Genomic DNA, 16,969 nt, shown 5'->3' on the forward strand with positions numbered 1-16,969 from the left:
GTTAATGATTGCAGTGTTTGGGTAGTACTTAGTGTTTGGGATGTAGGGCTAGAGCACCTCTCCTGTGAAGAAAGGCTGAGGGAGCTTGGGCTTCTTTAGCATGGGGAAGAGAAAGCTCTGGAGAGATATCACTGCAACACATTTCTGTACCTGAAGAGAGGCTATGGTCTCGAGAGAGGTGGACTTTTTACATGGGCAGGTAATGCTAGGAGAAGGGGAAGAGTTTTAAACTAAGATGGAAGGTATATATTAAATGTTAGGGGGAAATTGTTTTACTTAGAAAGCAGTGAAGAACTGGCACAGACTATCTGGAAATGTTGTGAATGCCCTCTTGCAGGAGGTGCTCAAGGCTAGGTTGGATGAGCTCTGGGCAGCCTTATCTGGAAGGGGAGATTGGAGTTAGATGTGGGCTTTGCGCATATTAAAGAATAAATATAAAAATGAGTAGTACAAACAAATATAGAGTTGGATAAGGGCTGATAAAGTCATTGTTTACTATTGCTTGTCTGTGTTGTGGTTTTCATCTAGTTTTGTATGTATAATGAAGCATAAATATTACTTAACAGTTGCCATGCAGAAGAGCAGAAGAGGAAAAGGAATATAAGTGATAATGCAACATACTGTGCTGCACAAAGGCTGTTGATGTAGTCTACCTAGACTTCAGCAAAACCGTCTTATCAAGTTTTATATTAAATATCTTATTCTGATTCTTCAAGGGAGGTTGTCTTCTAGCAATTGTTCTCTGTCAATTTAGGTATTTATTCTTTGATCCTTAATACAGATGTTTAAAGGTACTGGACAGGTCGATGAAAAAATTCATGCACTAGGTACATATTTATCTTGATGTCTCTGCACAAGTTTTTATCTCAGGGGGTTTTTACTGGAAGATAAATGCCAAAATGAACTTAGATGTAATAACTATGCATGTAGAACCCGAGCTTGCAATGTTTATGATAATGTAATGGTTATGATGATAGGCTTTTGATCCCTACACACATTGCAGGAAGTAAATGGTTGTGGTAGAAATAAGTATTAATATTGTGTAAATGCTATTTTATACTTTTCTTACAGTGCTTCATTCCACTTGCTTACTTTAAGAGTGTTCAGTATAGTCAGTGGTCTACTCATTGCAGTTCAGATTACTGTAATTATCCAGTTATAATGTGCATAAGCTATAGTTCGTTCTTTTTCTCCTCACTTGATCCAAAGAAGTGTCTTCAGGATTATTTTTTTAATTAATGGAAGGGGGAAAAAATTGTCAAATGTACTTTCCCCGCAACCACTGCAGTGTCATGCTGTCATCCGTTATGTTGACCACAAAATAGAAAACAAATGCTCTTGACTTTAATTGTGAATGCTATTTCATAATACAACACAATTGATCAGTCTTGTGAATAAAGCTGCAGCTGTCTAGAATTCTTACTTCATAATTCTGTGTAAAGTGGTAAGCACTTTATTCTGTCATGCTTGGTTTTAATATCTTATTTTCATAAATGTTAGACATACACAAATTCTGCTGCTCTCATTTTTTTTTTTCTTGTATTTGAGAAGCATAGCATAAAAAATGCAGCTCCGCTACGTAAGCGGTTCAAAATGTAGTTCATAAAATGCTTTCAAAATGCTTGCTTTGGGTCACAGTCTACTTCCTCAGCTGTGATGGGCTGATTTCTTAAGTGTTCCTTTAAGCTAGAGAATGAATTTAGCTTAGTTTAAAGGGAAAAACAAAACAAAGCACCCTGCACTATTAAAGAAATTATATCACAGGCTTCTGTATTCTGGTTTAGAACAGAGTGAAATGGCATAGAAATGATTTTATTTATATTTTTTCATGAGAAACATGCCATAAATAAGAGGGAGAGTCCTTTATGTTGGAGTCATTTGGGGTTTTGTTGTTGTTGTAAATGAGCTCACTAGCAATTTACAGTGTGTGCCCAGAAAACTAGGGTTATGTAGGAAGCAAAGCCCTGTGCTCCAGAGCACCCACGCTCCCAGAGCCTTTGCCAACTGGAATTCTCTGGTAACAAGGATGGAAGTCCTGGCTTAGCACTTCTATTTATTAATAACTTTACCTTATTTCTTTCAGATACATACGTTATAACTGAAGCTTCTATTTTTTGCTCAACAGTCATATAATGTTCATCCTGCTTATTTCCTGGATTTCTCATTACTTCTTTCTGTCTTTTTTTTTTTTTTTTTTTCTTTTTCCTGTTTCAACATTGTGACATCTGTATGCTATCATGGCATTAACAATATTGCACTATTCTACAGTATACAGCTTTAACAGTTGTGCTTAGGTTGTTTAACAAGTGGTTCCATTTACAATGCGGGGCAAATTATATCATTTGTTGATGTCAGTGTTCAATTTCTGTTGTAAGGTGGAAAAAATAGAAACATATTACCTTGCCTTTTGTCAGCACAGCTTTGCAAACAGCAAGCAGAAGTTAGCAGGCTGACTGATATATGCTGTATTGGCAAAACTCAAGCTACCTTATCTGTAAAGTAAGTTTAAAATGTATCACAGCAATATTTAATTTAGATGCCCAATTTAGAATTCTGCTAAATCAATGTATTTCTCCAGAGGACATTCCTTTTCTTATGTGCTTTGCAATATTTAGTGTCAGCATCAAAGGAAGTTCAGATTCCTATAACTGCTACTTAACTGGGATGATTAAAGTGTGACTATCTTTGTTTGCGCTTACTAATTTGTTCAAATTTGTCACATTTTTGAAACAATCAAAGGACGGTTTAAAGTCATTATCAAAGATTACAACTTTATTTTCTCATGGGGGGAAAAAAAAAAGTTTTCTCTCTGCAAAAACTGCATGCATAGCATTAGTTTAGGGATCTTTTTCCCTGCATGTGTCAGTCTTGGCTATGTCATAGTCCTTTCCAAAATTCTCCTTGACTTACTCATGAAAAAATTCAGATCTGTATGCATTTCATCATTGGAATTAACTATTTTTAACTGTATGGAAATTCTTTTCACATGCTTGTCATGTTTTATCTGTCTTATTTCTACTTATCTCCTTATGTAAGGAGGTGGCAAAAATGTCTTGTTTTCTTTTCCTTTGTCTTCCTCTCAAATATTTTGTTGTGGCTAATAGGAAAAAAAACTGATACGAAGGGTCAGCCTACCATCTGTCTGACTGACTATGTGACTTAGAATGGTTTCTGGGAGATAAGTGACAACTCAAAACCTACCCTTTAATTTCAGAAGCTTACCTAAAAAATAAGTGAATATTCTGCCACTTGAAGCAATAAATTATCTTGAACTCATCATTTTTATCTCTTAAAATACACTTGTTTGTGTAATTCAGTGTCATTATTTAGAGACTTTCCCAGCATTCTTTTGCAGTTTACAGGATGAATCTGAACCTCACAGCGAATTTTGTTTTTTAATTTTTTTTAATTTTTTTTTTTTCCTCTGATGAGCACTGAGAATGAGTACTTTGTTTACTGTTTTTCACAGAAAATGGGTCCTTGTTTGATAGTTTCATGTTCTTCCTCCTTCTGGGAGTTTCAGTTAGAAAAATTATTCTTCCTAATGCAGCAGGGCTCTGGCACTAGACTTTCGCACACTCTTGCTCCTGGAAGTGCAAGTTAGGCCTACTGTTTGGGCAGAACATAGCATTTCTAAAAGGAAAAGTGAAGTCATTACTGAGACCCTTAGAAAATTAAGATTAACTAAGAATGGAACAACCTGCTTGTTAACAATATCATTTAAAAAAAAAAAAAAAAAAAAAAAAGAGGCATCATTAGTTTCTTATTTGTTTGTTTCTAAGCAGAAGCACATATTTTATCATTTCCCTTCTTTGGGTAGCTTTTCCTAATTTCTGTTTTAAGAGGGCATGTAAATGTTAACCTATTATCCTTGACATAATGGTGGAAGCTCATCACTAGAGAATTTAAGGATTGATTACTCAGAACTTTTTGAAAAGAAACTATAATCAATAATTATTCAAGGAAACAGAGCATACCTAAGAACATATCTGAGAGATCAATGGAATGGTGTCAGGGCTGAACCAGAAGAAATCACTAAAAAATATATGATTACCTGTGTTTTTTTAGTTATTCTACTATGTCCACGCTGAAAAAAATTCTTTAATAAAGGGATGTTGTTATTTACCTCAGGATTTCTTATCATCTTCCTCTTGCCACATATGCATGCCTCTAAACATGCAAATAAAGCAAGTTTTTGTAGGGAGTTTCCTGGGTAGGTGTTAGCATTTTCTTGCTCCTGAACATCTAGGCACAACTTTTTTCATGTCTGGGCTATTTTATATGAATTTTTTTATTTTTTTATTTTTTTGCATTTACAGTCATAATTCTTGAAACATTTTTCTGTTGGAGGAAAAAGGTTTAATATTCACTTGTCTGCAACAGAACTAAAGACCAAAAGTTAGGTGCCTATTTAGAGTACAGTATGATTGGTAAGGAGAGAGTTATTCTCCACCTGTTGAAGGTAATTCAGTTAAAACCAAGAGTCTCTATATAATTTGTTGCAAAAAGCTTTTTCTTACTCTGCCTGTGTTTATAGGAGAATGACTACTGTCTGTGTTTGATGTTCTGACTAGAAGGAGTGTGTTGGAATTGTTATTGTAGATGTAAAAATGGATAAATTATTACATGATTTACAACTGTACATGATTCTGTGGCCTAATTTTCATTCATTTCTATAAGTAGTTTAAGAATATCCTCCTGTACTAGAAATCAGTATCTTCTCCCCTCCTCCTTTTTTATTCCTGTTTGACGTTTCACACTGAAAAGCTCTTATAGCAATAAACAAAATCTTAGAACAAGTGATTTTTCTGTATGAAAGTTGACTGACTCTTGTATTGTAAAAGGAGATGGGTTTTTCTTTACACAAATAACTGCATATTAAAAAATCTGATGCTCAAAGCTTCTAAAAGTTAGATTGCCATGTTTTCTGAAAGGACAGACTTTTGTTCATTTTAATTATGAGATGGCAACAAACCCGTAGTTTGCAAAATAAATGTGAAAACAAAAGATTTCTTCCTGAATGCCTTCAGTTCTAAAACTGTTAATTAGCACATGTAAGTATGTTTTGATATACAGTTATAGAATCTCCAGTATCAAAGCCAGCTTTTAATATCAGCAATAAAAGGTACACCATAATTACTTGGGCACTGAAAAGAAAGGTAGCCTGCTAATGTCAGTCATCTTGGTAAATGAGAATTTGACACATTACAGACTTGACTACGTTTTTGTGATTTTTGTTTCTTAAAAATGTTATGTCTTTTCAGGTTGGATGAGTTAATAGAAATATTTCTGGAAGACAGTGATCCTGAAAGCACTTTGGATGTTGAAGCAGACATGCGCAAGATCAAGTACTGCTTCACTTATTTGAAGGTATTTCTTTTAAACATAGGTGGAAATACAGCTGGGACTGAATATAAATTGAAGACATTTGCAATTGAAAAGAATCAAAAGAAATGCAGTATAGTTGAGAGATATGTAAAGTAGTAAAACAAACTGTGAATTGCATGAAGAACTAATAGAAATTTGGAATTTAATTGGAAAAATGCAGCAGGATTGTGTGAAACAATTACAATATATGGTAAACTGTAAGAGAGGACTATAAGTTGTTGGAATCTACTCATTGCAAGTTATTTGTAAGTGGATTGATGTATCTGTGTATTCAGAGTACTACAATGTCTTTACTTTTTATAAACTATGTCAAAAGAGATTAAAAATAAGATTAAAATGCTATATCTTTGAATCTGTTGCACAGTCTTAATAGTGTAAGCACTTCAACTCTGAGGAGACAAGATACACATGAATTAGAAAGAACAGTGAATAGAGAAATAAGTAGAAGGCATTATACACTTTTTCTATGTGTTTGGGATGTTGTTTTATAATACAACAACATATGCATTCCTGATTTAAATTGATTGTCTTTGAATAATTAGGTCTTATTTGCACTGTTTATATCAAAAACACCATGATGCTACAGAACACTGGAGTCACACTTACATAGGATAAAGTAAATTCTACACTTCATAGTGAAGAACAACAAATACCTCTCATTCCATACATCTACCCATCCCAAACATTTGCATATAACTTGATATAGTGGCAAATTTTTATTCTCTTAAGGGTCTATACAGACATTGTTTTCAACATATTTTCCAGAGAGTCACAAGAGAGAGTAAATACATAGCCAGAGGTAAACTCATGAGAGCAATTTTATTTGTTTCTTTCTTCTGGTGGCTACAACAGAATCATTCAAAGATTTCTGATGGAAAGCTGCTATCCCATCACATCTGTGAAGAAAAAGACACTAGCAAAGAAGATGGAAAAGAGGAACTGAGAAAAATGAAAGAACTTCTGCAGCAAAGAGACAATGAGATCAGTATCCTTAGCAGGGAAAAAGTAATATTTGGGTTTTAGCTGATGTGGCTACAATGGTTTCTCTATGTGTGAGATAGGAGTTGGCTGTGTGAAATGAATTTCTCTCTACTGACCCCACTGTGTTAAAGCAATTACTCAGTTTCCAAATTTTATGTGGCAGGACCCTTTCTTTACACCTGCTTCTATTTCAATTGTGGCCCAAAACAAAATCCTTGATCCAGGCACCACTTAGCTTTAGAATGGTCCATCCAAGATCCAAAGACTGAATAAAGTTGTAACTAAAAAACTCTCCTCAAGCAAATTAAACATTTTTTAGAATGGGAAAATCTGATGCTATGTAAAGATCAATTTATTACCTTACAAAGAATAGAATTTCCTGAAGTGTTATTTTTAGCCAAATGAAGTGCTGCTTTGGGGACTATTGGATTATGTTCCTTTTGAATTAATATAAAACTTATACTCTTTACACACACGTTTAATATATAAATTAAACCTAAGGCTTTCTGCATATAAAAACATTAGACTACTTAGATGTGCTTTGCCCATTTCAGTGCCTCACAGCAGACACATATAAGTTGCCATGAAAGTAATGTCTTTTTATTCCCATGAAAACTATAACAAAGTTCACAATAGCACTACACAGTGGAGAAAATCCTCAGCTACAAAATAATATTTTTTTCCATCATAGTCAGCACCCTTAGCTATGCATTTTTGTCAATGATGTACAAGAACCTGCATGCAGCAATAGAGATGCCCCGCTGTCACTCGACACTGCTGAAATGCTCCACCTAATGCTTCACTGTGCCCACATTCACTGTTTGGTTTCCAAACATGTTCAGTAAGCGCAAATGAATGTCAGTAGGTGCCATTTTTTCTGCATGGAAGAATTCAGTGACATGCTTCTTCTTCATGCACTCTCCCATGCCAGATACCATTTTGAAAGACTGCCTATTTTCTGATATCTGTTGCATGGCAACAAAATGTAACAGAATACTGGTGGGAAGGTTCAACTGCTACTGCCATAGTGCTTATATATATGCCTCTGATGTCTTGGGCTAACATGGAAAGGCATTACATTCAGTGCAGCTCTTGTATTTCAAATGTACTTATGTCTAGTAAGCATATATGTTGTTTCCTGAAGTACAAGGAAGAAACCTGCCTAGCTGTAAGATAAGGGTTTATTTTCTTCAAAAGTTTTAAAAAGGAGCCACACAATCACTGTCTGTTTGACTGTAAACACTTAACATCTGTGTTCAGTATGTGAATTAATTAGTGCTTATTAAAAATTAATCTCCTGTTTGGAAAAATCTAAGATGATGGGATAAAATTGCAAACAAAATTCCTAACTCTAAATTCATATTCACAGATAGGCTACCAAATCAGATACTTTAAAAAAAGGAAAAGAAAAGAAAAAAGACCTAAAGATGAGCAAATATAATTATTGTTTTATTGAAAAGATATTCTTAATTGCCTCCTTAATATATCTCGCAGATATTCTAGTAAACATGCTAAAAAATGAGAGGAAGAAAGCACAAGATGCTCTTTTTCAGCTCAGTGCTGCCTCTGCTGGTTCTACATCGCTGAAGCAATCTCACTCTACAAATCTTGAAGAAAGTCAAAACCCATCTAGATTTTTTAGCCTAAAAGAAGCAAAAGATCTCAGCTCTTCAATTCACAGGCTGCCTTTTATTTCCAGAATGAAAGGTTAGTGTAAATTAAGTGCGTATTTTGGGGGGGTTATTACAATAGGATATGCCGCATGTTATATAAGTGCATAACAGAACAGGAAATTTTTGTTTTCAGTAGTAGTGGTATTCTGCAAATTCTGTATACACAAATGCAGGGATATAAATTTATAGTTCTCTCAAGGTAATGATGGCTTTAACAAACTGATGCAAGCCTTCTGTTGTATAATTCTCCAAAAAACAAAACAAAACAAAACAAAACAAAAAAAAACCCAAACAAATTATGTTGCAGATCTTTAAATCTTCAAGTAAATTTATTCAGAAATTTTTTTATTTTTTATTTTTAAACATAACTCATAAAAGTTACTAGAAAAAAACCTTTGTTTTTCCTAGGAAGTCTGGAAGTAATAACTATTAGCAAAAAATAAATCAAAACCAGTACAGCAGATATTGAAAGAAGTTTTGTGCAGGCATTATTAATTGCACAGCATACTAATACATCAATAAACACTTTTTATTTATTTATTTATTTATTTATTTATTTTTAATTTTGTAATCTTACAACCTATGAGAGAAATCTTATTTTCAAATAGAATGAGGTTTCATTTGTTTTGCTTCCAGCTCTGATACCAGACTGAAACCTTTCTGTTTGTCATTAGGAGTTTTCCTTATACTGTACTATTTAGGCGCTTGTTTTTTTCCAGCCTTTTCACTAAACTATTGTGATTATTTCAATTATTTAAAAAAAAAAAAAAAAAGAAAGAAAAGAAGTAACTACATTTTTATGCATTCAAATAGCTCAGTGTTACCTTTCTCAAGCAAGAACTTGGTAAGTATGAACAAATTCAAAATCTGCATTCTGTTGTATTTCAAATTAATAATTATAATATATATATATATAATTATATAATTGATAATTATAAAAGACCATGTTGTCTTATAAATCATATCCTTTCTAAAAGGATATGATAAATAATGTGTTTTTTTCTTATTCAAACTGTTCTTAACTGTTCTGTAAAACATAAAAGGTAAACATACCAATTTTTTCATTGAAACAGAATTATTTTGGCCGTATGGTTGGTGCAGAGGACCTGCCATAATGAAGAAGTATCTTCTTTGGCTATAAGTAAATCTATCTGATTCCCAACCTGTTAGGGTAATGAGTATTTAGATGGGAGTCTGTCTGAGCTAAGGAGGTAATATATTCTGAGATGAGATTTTTTGTGTATGATTAGATTATATATCTAATGCTTTGAAAATACCTATGAACACACCCCCTTCCTTTCAGTCTTCTTTTCAATCTGCTTTGTGTTAGGTTCTGATACTCTCACATTCTACATGGACATAGAAATGATGCACCTTCAGCAATCGGGACAGTGATTGTGAATGTGAATACTCTCCCCCAGGACATCTTATAGTTAATAAAAATAATTTTAAAAATCAGCCATATTTCTGTGACGGCTACAGATAAATAATAATTTACTTTTGGATTACTGTAAATGGCCATATACGTCCACACAGTTCTCAAGAGGCCTGATGTTCTGCTGCAAGTCTTGTCAGTAATGTTGGCAACATTAGGATATCTAACATTCTATAATGTGTAGCTATTATTATGGCAATATTTTAAAAAAGTATTTTTTAATGTTTGCATTGTTGTTCTCAAGGAATACTTTAGTGCAACTGTATGGGATCTGTTGAGTCATGGTACTGATTGATCAACTGTTGAGTCAAACCACTGATTGATCAACTGAGGCAGGGACTTAGTCAGCCATGGGAACATAGGTGAAGGCAATTCAGCTGTGTGGCTGGAGGGGGTAAAGTGTGGCTGCACCTCTCCTACACTCCATTTAAGGGCTGACTGCCACTGGGGAAGGATCTCTTTCTGGAGATTGCTCCCTTTGGAGTTTTCTTCTGCAAACCTAGGACGTGGGTGAGCATTTCTTTTTTTTTTTAAATTATTAACTCTTTTTTATTATAAAACTTGTAAAATACCATGCCACTCTGCTACTGTTCTGTGAAATAATGAATAAAACATAAATGTAGCAGAAGCCAGGTAAATAGCATAACCTGTTCAGCCTTGCCAGGATGTTTTAAAGCCGATCTCTGGAGAATAATTGTCTTTGTAAGCATATAACCAAGTTTCCATGCTCACAATCTTTTTCTGTCTATGAGAATGACAGTGTTTTCCCTAATGTATAAGCAAATATATTTTTCTCTCTTTTGCTTTGTTTCTTAGAGTACTGAAAAGAACAAGCCTTAATGCATGTTTGTGTGGAAAGTATTATGTTCATAAGTTCTTGAAGAGTAGTCAGAAGATTATTTTTCAAATCAGTTTGTAGTTAGAATGAGCCCAGAATGCTGTCAAAAAAAGAGAAAAAAGAAAAACAAAATCATAGAATGCTTGGGGTTGTAAGGGACCTTAAAGACCATCTGGTTTCCCTGCAGTGGGTGGATACACCTCCCCCTGACAAAGGCCTGCCTCACCTGGCCTTGAGCACATTCAGGGATGAGTCATCAACAACTTCTGTAGGCAACCCATTTCGGTGCCTCACAACTTTCTGAGTAAAAAATTTCCTCTTTTCTAGTTTAAAACCTGTTATAGTTTATTTTTTATAATAGTACTGTCGGATTAATATCATACAAAGAAAGAAAGATTTATCTACTTGAAGCATCCTGTTTTATCTGTAGGCAAGTTACTATTTTGAGATCTCTAGCTGCAAAGCAGTATAAAATCTCAAGTGGTTATTACTGGTTTTTATTGCAAAATTACCAAAAGCCCTCAGATATGTGCTACTGATTGAAATATAGATCTTTCCTTTTGGGCTCACACTTGTACATGCTGCAGACTTTATAAATCCAATATATTCTACCTAACAATTAAGCAAAGTGTTTTGAAAAAACACCAGTTGGGGAAAAGAGCATTGGTAACTTTAATGGCAAAATAAGTTATTTTTATTCTCTAATATCAACTAAATGGCTATGCTTGGTTAAAATTTTCCTTTTGTCCTTCCAATTTCTGTATGAATTTGAGAAGTTGACTTTCTCATAGTAATTTCTCAAAGGTGCGGAACTCCTACGGTGGTAAAATTGTTATCTGTCTGGTAAAATTTGTCCAAATAATATTCATTAAGCAGTATCTTAGATCATTTATAAATATATCAATTTACAACATTGTCTGGAATGTCTTTCCAATTTTTTATGTCATTTCCTTTTTTCTTGAAAGTAAGCTAACATGGGGGAGAATCCTACACTTATATAATCTCAACTGTATGTTTCTAAGTCTCTGCTGCATTGAATGTAAATGCTCTTTCAGAAGAAATTGAATGCAGGTGCTGTAACGTTGAAGACTTGACATGCTCATTGTATTATTTACATTCCTGTGAATTCTATTTTTTCTGTATCTTCTGTATTTTTGAAACTCCAAATAGCAGACTTTGAAGGTAGTAGCTGTATAAACATAAAAAGAAATGAGACCTATTACCCAAAATTTGCATTCCAAATGTTTCTTTGGCTACCATTATATCATGTTTACCTACTACTAAGGAATACTAAGTTGTAATTTTTGTTTGTTTGTTTTTAACTGCTTATTTAAGTATAAGGGCTCATGTTCAAAATGAGATCATTAGTAAATTAATATAAAAAATAAGGTTTGATACCTATAGGGAATCTAATTAGAATGGCTGAAATTGGACATGTGCATTGTTGTTTTATTTATTCAGGTATGTTATAGCCTGTATCAAGATGTTCTCCTGCATGGTTAGAGCAGAGGAATACACAAATGCAGCATCCTAGTAATGTCCTAGGTTTTTCTGATGACAGTAGGCTATACAACATCAAATTCTTCAGCTAAAAGTTATACCAGTTTGCTTGCTGTTGGATTTGTTGTTCTTGGATCCCAAGAGTCTTCCTTTAGGAGGGTGTGGTAGGTATCACTCTCCTGTGATTTAGTAAGGCAGTAGCACACCACTGTTTAGATTGGAAAGTTGCCTGATGCTGATATTTTGGCAAGCCAGCTCCTATCACTGAGAGCCTTTTACTGATTGTATAAGACAATTAGCTTAGAATGAGCAGACCAGAGCTTTTTATCTTACTCCAAGTACTGTGAAAAATAACTTACTTTTCAGTACCCATTTTAATCACAGAACATTCTAAATTATAGATCCACAATGCATGAGTAAGGGTACAGAACATTCTAATATATTCAGTAGTTGTGCTGGCTGACTCCTACTATTTACTGCATCGTGGTATCTTTCATAAATCTCAAAAAATATAATTCTCTGGCTGTGAATGTAGTCCATTTCAGGTGAACATACCAGAAAATGCAAAGATAGTAGCACAATACCTTGAGCTTTACAAAGGCTTCAACTCTTTCTTTTGCTTTTTTGTTTTGTTTTTTATAATTCACCTTAATGTGAAATCTATACTGCAGGTTTGTTATTCATAATCTATAATTTGAAGAGATCTTATCATAGAGGTTAGGATTTCACATACAGAGTTGCTTATGGTCTTTCTCAGGAGCCTGCTGTTTTTACAAATAAGTAGTTTTAGGATAACTCAAAGTATGAATAATAGTGACAAAGCAAGAAAAAAAATCGGACTTCATCATATATGTCATTGCAACATTCTGTTGCATTTTGACTTTTGTCATTTCATACCACTTCTCTTTTGCAGGTAAGTCCTATTTTTAAATAGATCTCAGTCTTCTGCTTTCTTGTAACATGACTCTGTTAGTGGAAGACACATATATCATTTTTCCTCCTGCTGGATTTTTTTTCTACTGAAATACAAACATCTTGGTTACCAGAAAACAGTGTTAATATTGTGACATTCAAAGAATGCAATAACTTGTAGTGATAGTTTCCAGTGGTTGTTTATGCTTATGAGCTTAAGAGGAATTGTTTTACACTTACAAAAGATTTTATTAGGATCATGTTTTGGCCATATTTAGCCATTTCCTGTGTCTTTAACTGAGAAGCTGTGAGGATAATTTAGAGTTTAGTGGAGAAATTATCTGCTATGAGATTCAGTCAGAATTGAACATTGCTTTTCACTTGGCAGTTTGCAAGCACATACAAAAAAAAAGAGCATTCCTCCAGAACGGCTGACAAGTTAACTTTAAAATGAGAGGTGAGAGATGCTTTCTATAAACAGATGGTGATTATGAACAGTGGGACAGTAGTGATGATAACACACCAACTATTCAGTTCTGAAAGTTAAATATTTTCATCTTGTATTTAGATTTCTCAAAATATTTATCTTGGCTCTTTTATGTATTTATGTAATAATCTGGGGGAAAAGCTTCCTTCTATTGTTGGAAAACCTGCAGAAAACTCCATACTGGAAGGAACTGACTGAGATTTTCCATCAAAATCTCTTCCATATCCTTTGTTCAAAAAAAAGTTTCTATTCACTAGGAAAACTAAGTGTTTATTAAACATACGTATGTCTTGGGTTCATTTTGCAGGTACAGCAGTGCTTTAGGCTTTCTGAGGGACAGATTCCTGGCCATGTGCTCATGACTGAGTTTGCTTGTCACCAAACATATGTACCCATTTTAATGCTTTTTAGCCAGAAAAGGAGCTCACTGATATACTTCAAACATTATTCAAGCTTATTCCTAATGCTTCTCATCTCTCAGAATAGAATACATCTCCTGTTATGAGACTAGACAAAAATATGTATTCCAATTCTTTTTAAAGCTGAATTTCTACCAGCTTAGATGTAATTGAATTTTTCATTGCTTCTGATAAAATTTTGAACAATTTTATGTTGCTATACTTCTGATAAGTTTAAACAAAGTTATTTTCTGGTATTTTGAGTCACCAGATAAAAACATATATTGCTCCAATTCACAGAACCACAGAACTATAGGGGTTGGAAGGGACCTCTGGAGGTCGTCTATCCAAACTCCCTGACAAAGAACATTCCCTTTAGAAGACTGCACAAGTGTTCAGGTGGGCTTTGAGTATCTCCAAAGGAGTCTCCACAACCTCCCTGAGCAGCCTGTTGCACTGCTCTGCCACCCTCACAGATTTTTATTTTTTTTTTTTCTAATGTTCAGATAGAACTTTCTGCATTACAGTTTATTGTTTTCACCCTTCATTCTGTCACTGGGCACAGTGACAGAGCCTGGCTCACCCACTTGACACTAGAAGGACCTAAGTGTCCTGGTGGACTATAGGTTTACCATGAGCAAGCAGAGTGACTTTGTAGCCAAGAAGACCAATATACCTGGGATACTTTAAGATAAGAGTATGGTCAGATGACTGAGGGAAGTTATCCTACCTTTCTGTTCTGCACTGGTGAGGCCACATCTGGAGTGTTGTGTCCAGTTCCAGATTCCTCATTCCATGAAAGATAAGGAACTTCAAGATAGTGGTTTATTTTAATTTCCAGTCTTGTAAGAATTTTTTACTTCTTGTTCATCTTACAAATACTTTCTAGAATAAAATAGATTTCTTTTAAAGAGCGACAGAGCATTAGAACAGGTTGTCTAGAGAGGTGGTGTAGTCTCTGGAGGTATCCATGTTTGGATACTTTCCTGCGAGATCTACTGTAGGGAATATGTTTTGGTGGAAGGGTTGAACTTAGTGATTCCCAGAGGTCCCTACCTCTGATTGCCTGTGATTCTGTGAAAAGTACATTTGATTGCATTAAATGGCAAGACTATCACACCATACTTTTGACTGTGTTAACACAGTGTTTATAGGACTCTGGACTAAATTGTGTTGCTTTTTTCCTTTCCAAAATCTATTCTGAGTGTACTTAAAAAAAAAAAAAAAAAAAAAAAAAAAAAAAAGATTTTGTCTGAATCCACAGTGAATCCACTGTAGGTTTTGCTTGAGAAAGGACTTTAAACTGAACTTGCTGAGATTAGTGAGAAGTTAAAAGTGAATGAATTAAGAAGTGTGAGTCTCTAGAAATGTCATTTTAAGCAACAACAGATGATTACATTTTATTACAAATATGAATGTGTGCTTAAGATGTAAGTTTACATGAGCTCCTGCAATTGGCATTTCATGCTAACATTCTGTGTTAGGATTTTTGTCCTCAACTGTTTGTAAATAGGAACATGGAGTTATTTTTAGGAGATGAAGCCCAGATTTTGCTTTTTTTGTATCTAGATCTCCATTTGCAACATCAAAGGCATATTTAGTGAGATGTAGGGGTTTAATGAGAGTGGGGAGTACTTTCATTGATTTCTTGGAAACACTGAAACTTTATTGTCTTATACAGACAGTGCTGTTATGTAAACCACTTACTACTGTATGGCTGTCAAAAGCTCTTTCTTTCTGCACGTTTAATTGGTTTTATAAAAGGTTTCTGGTTTGTCTAAAAAGCTCAGTGTGTCTTTCAGTTTCTCAGCTTGGAATCTCTTCTGATGTGGAACGTATGTTTGGAAGCTTGTTAAAGATGCTTTTGGCAGTTTTTACAGCTTTCCTATCTGTCTGTTTAGATGAGGAAAGTTTCCAGTATTTCTATGCTGGTTTACTGTTCTCTTATCCACATTAGTCTGCTGAAATGTAACACACTGTTCCCTGGAAGTTCTCTACTGTTTCAAATCTTCTCAACTTCCTGATTCATTAGCCACTTTGGCTGCCTAAAAGTGATATTGGATTCTCCAGACTAACTCCTTAAAGATGTTTTTACTATCTATGACTGACCATCTTCAACTCTTGATATTGTAGACGTAAAACATGCTCCTGACTGTTTCTGTGTACTTGAATTATGATTTAATTGCTTTATCTATCAAATTTGGCAAGTACATCTGTGAAATGTCTTCTATGTTGTTATGAATAAGAACATCAAACTCAAGAAACTACAGTGTTTTTTAATTGGAACCACTACGTGCACATTGTCTATGAACGTGGTTAATACAAAAGACTAATTCTTCTTTATGGCTTAAACTTCAGATATTGCTATGCAGATGCAATCAATTCTGCTAAATAAAATTACACTTTGCCAGTGTATTTAATTTTAAGATGACTTTTCATGTTCAAACAGAAACTGACATTGCTTTGAGAGACTAGCCTCAAGGTAGTTCAGTATTAGCTCAAATGAGAAATTATTCAAAAAGCCTCACAAAATGTCACTTGTTCCTGATATTTGTAACGAGTTTGATGGACCTAAAATTCAGACAGATCTTTTCAGCTGGTTTTATGTTTGTGTGATTGGATAATTTTTCCATTGAAGTTGGTGGAAGTGTGACTTTTTCCCTCAGTAAGGCTCTTAACATTTTGGAGGGAGGTTTTACTGAATAAGTAAAAAATCATGCAGTTCAGTTATCTCCAATATATTGTGTTTATCCCTTGGAATTTTGAGACTGTTCATTTTTAGCGGCTTTGTTGTAAGATCAGTAATATAATTTTAAAAAAAAGTCATGCCAGCAGGGGAGTAATGTCAACCTTAAGTTAATTTGAGAAAGTTTGGAGCATTGATTTAAGGTGTGAAGGAAGAGATTAAGCTAAGGTTTGGAGATGAAGTACACATCTAGAGCTTAAGTGAGTTGTGCTTTTCTATCAGATTACAAATAATTCTCTATAGTTAGTACTCAAAAGTCTGGTAAAATCTCTTACTGATTTTCACTGCAGAGCCTCAGTTAGAAACCTGTAGCTGAGATACTCTGCTATAGTAGTCTATTGAGCTAGTTTGAAAATAGTCTTTAGTTATTCCCAGGGCCAAGTAGGAGCTGAGCTGACTTTATTATAAATTAAAGCAAATCTGAAAGTTGAATTGGCTATGTAGAGTTATAGAAAGAACTGACAACCTGTATGAAAGCAAGTATGAGTGATTATAATAACTGTCTTGTAACTGAAGTATTATGACTAAATTTTAAGTTATCCCAGTTCTTCAAACCATGTATCTGACTGATACACTGAAAGATGGTACCTAATCATAATGATGCTCTAAGA

General features: G+C 34.2%; 1 protein-coding gene across 4 annotated transcripts in view; it reads left to right on the forward strand.

Moving 5' to 3' along the window:
* The window catches only part of KIF6 (kinesin family member 6), a 121,419-nt gene that overhangs the window by 32,930 nt on the left and 71,520 nt on the right, over positions 1-16,969 (forward strand). For all 4 annotated transcript variants that reach the window (XR_014944664.1, XM_032443231.2, XM_032443233.2 and 1 more), the window contains 3 exons: positions 5,265-5,370; positions 6,241-6,373; positions 7,864-8,076. Coding sequence is in view for 3 of the 4 variants with exons in the window: in XM_032443231.2 (XP_032299122.2) it covers positions 5,265-5,370; positions 6,241-6,373; positions 7,864-8,076 (452 nt within the window). In the remaining variant the exon portion in view is untranslated. The remainder of the gene's footprint in view (positions 1-5,264; positions 5,371-6,240; positions 6,374-7,863; positions 8,077-16,969) is intronic.

This window comes from Coturnix japonica, chromosome 3 (assembly GCF_054131305.1).
Source record: "Coturnix japonica strain WE chromosome 3, WE-NBRP24, whole genome shotgun sequence".
NCBI lineage: Eukaryota > Metazoa > Chordata > Aves > Galliformes > Phasianidae > Coturnix > Coturnix japonica.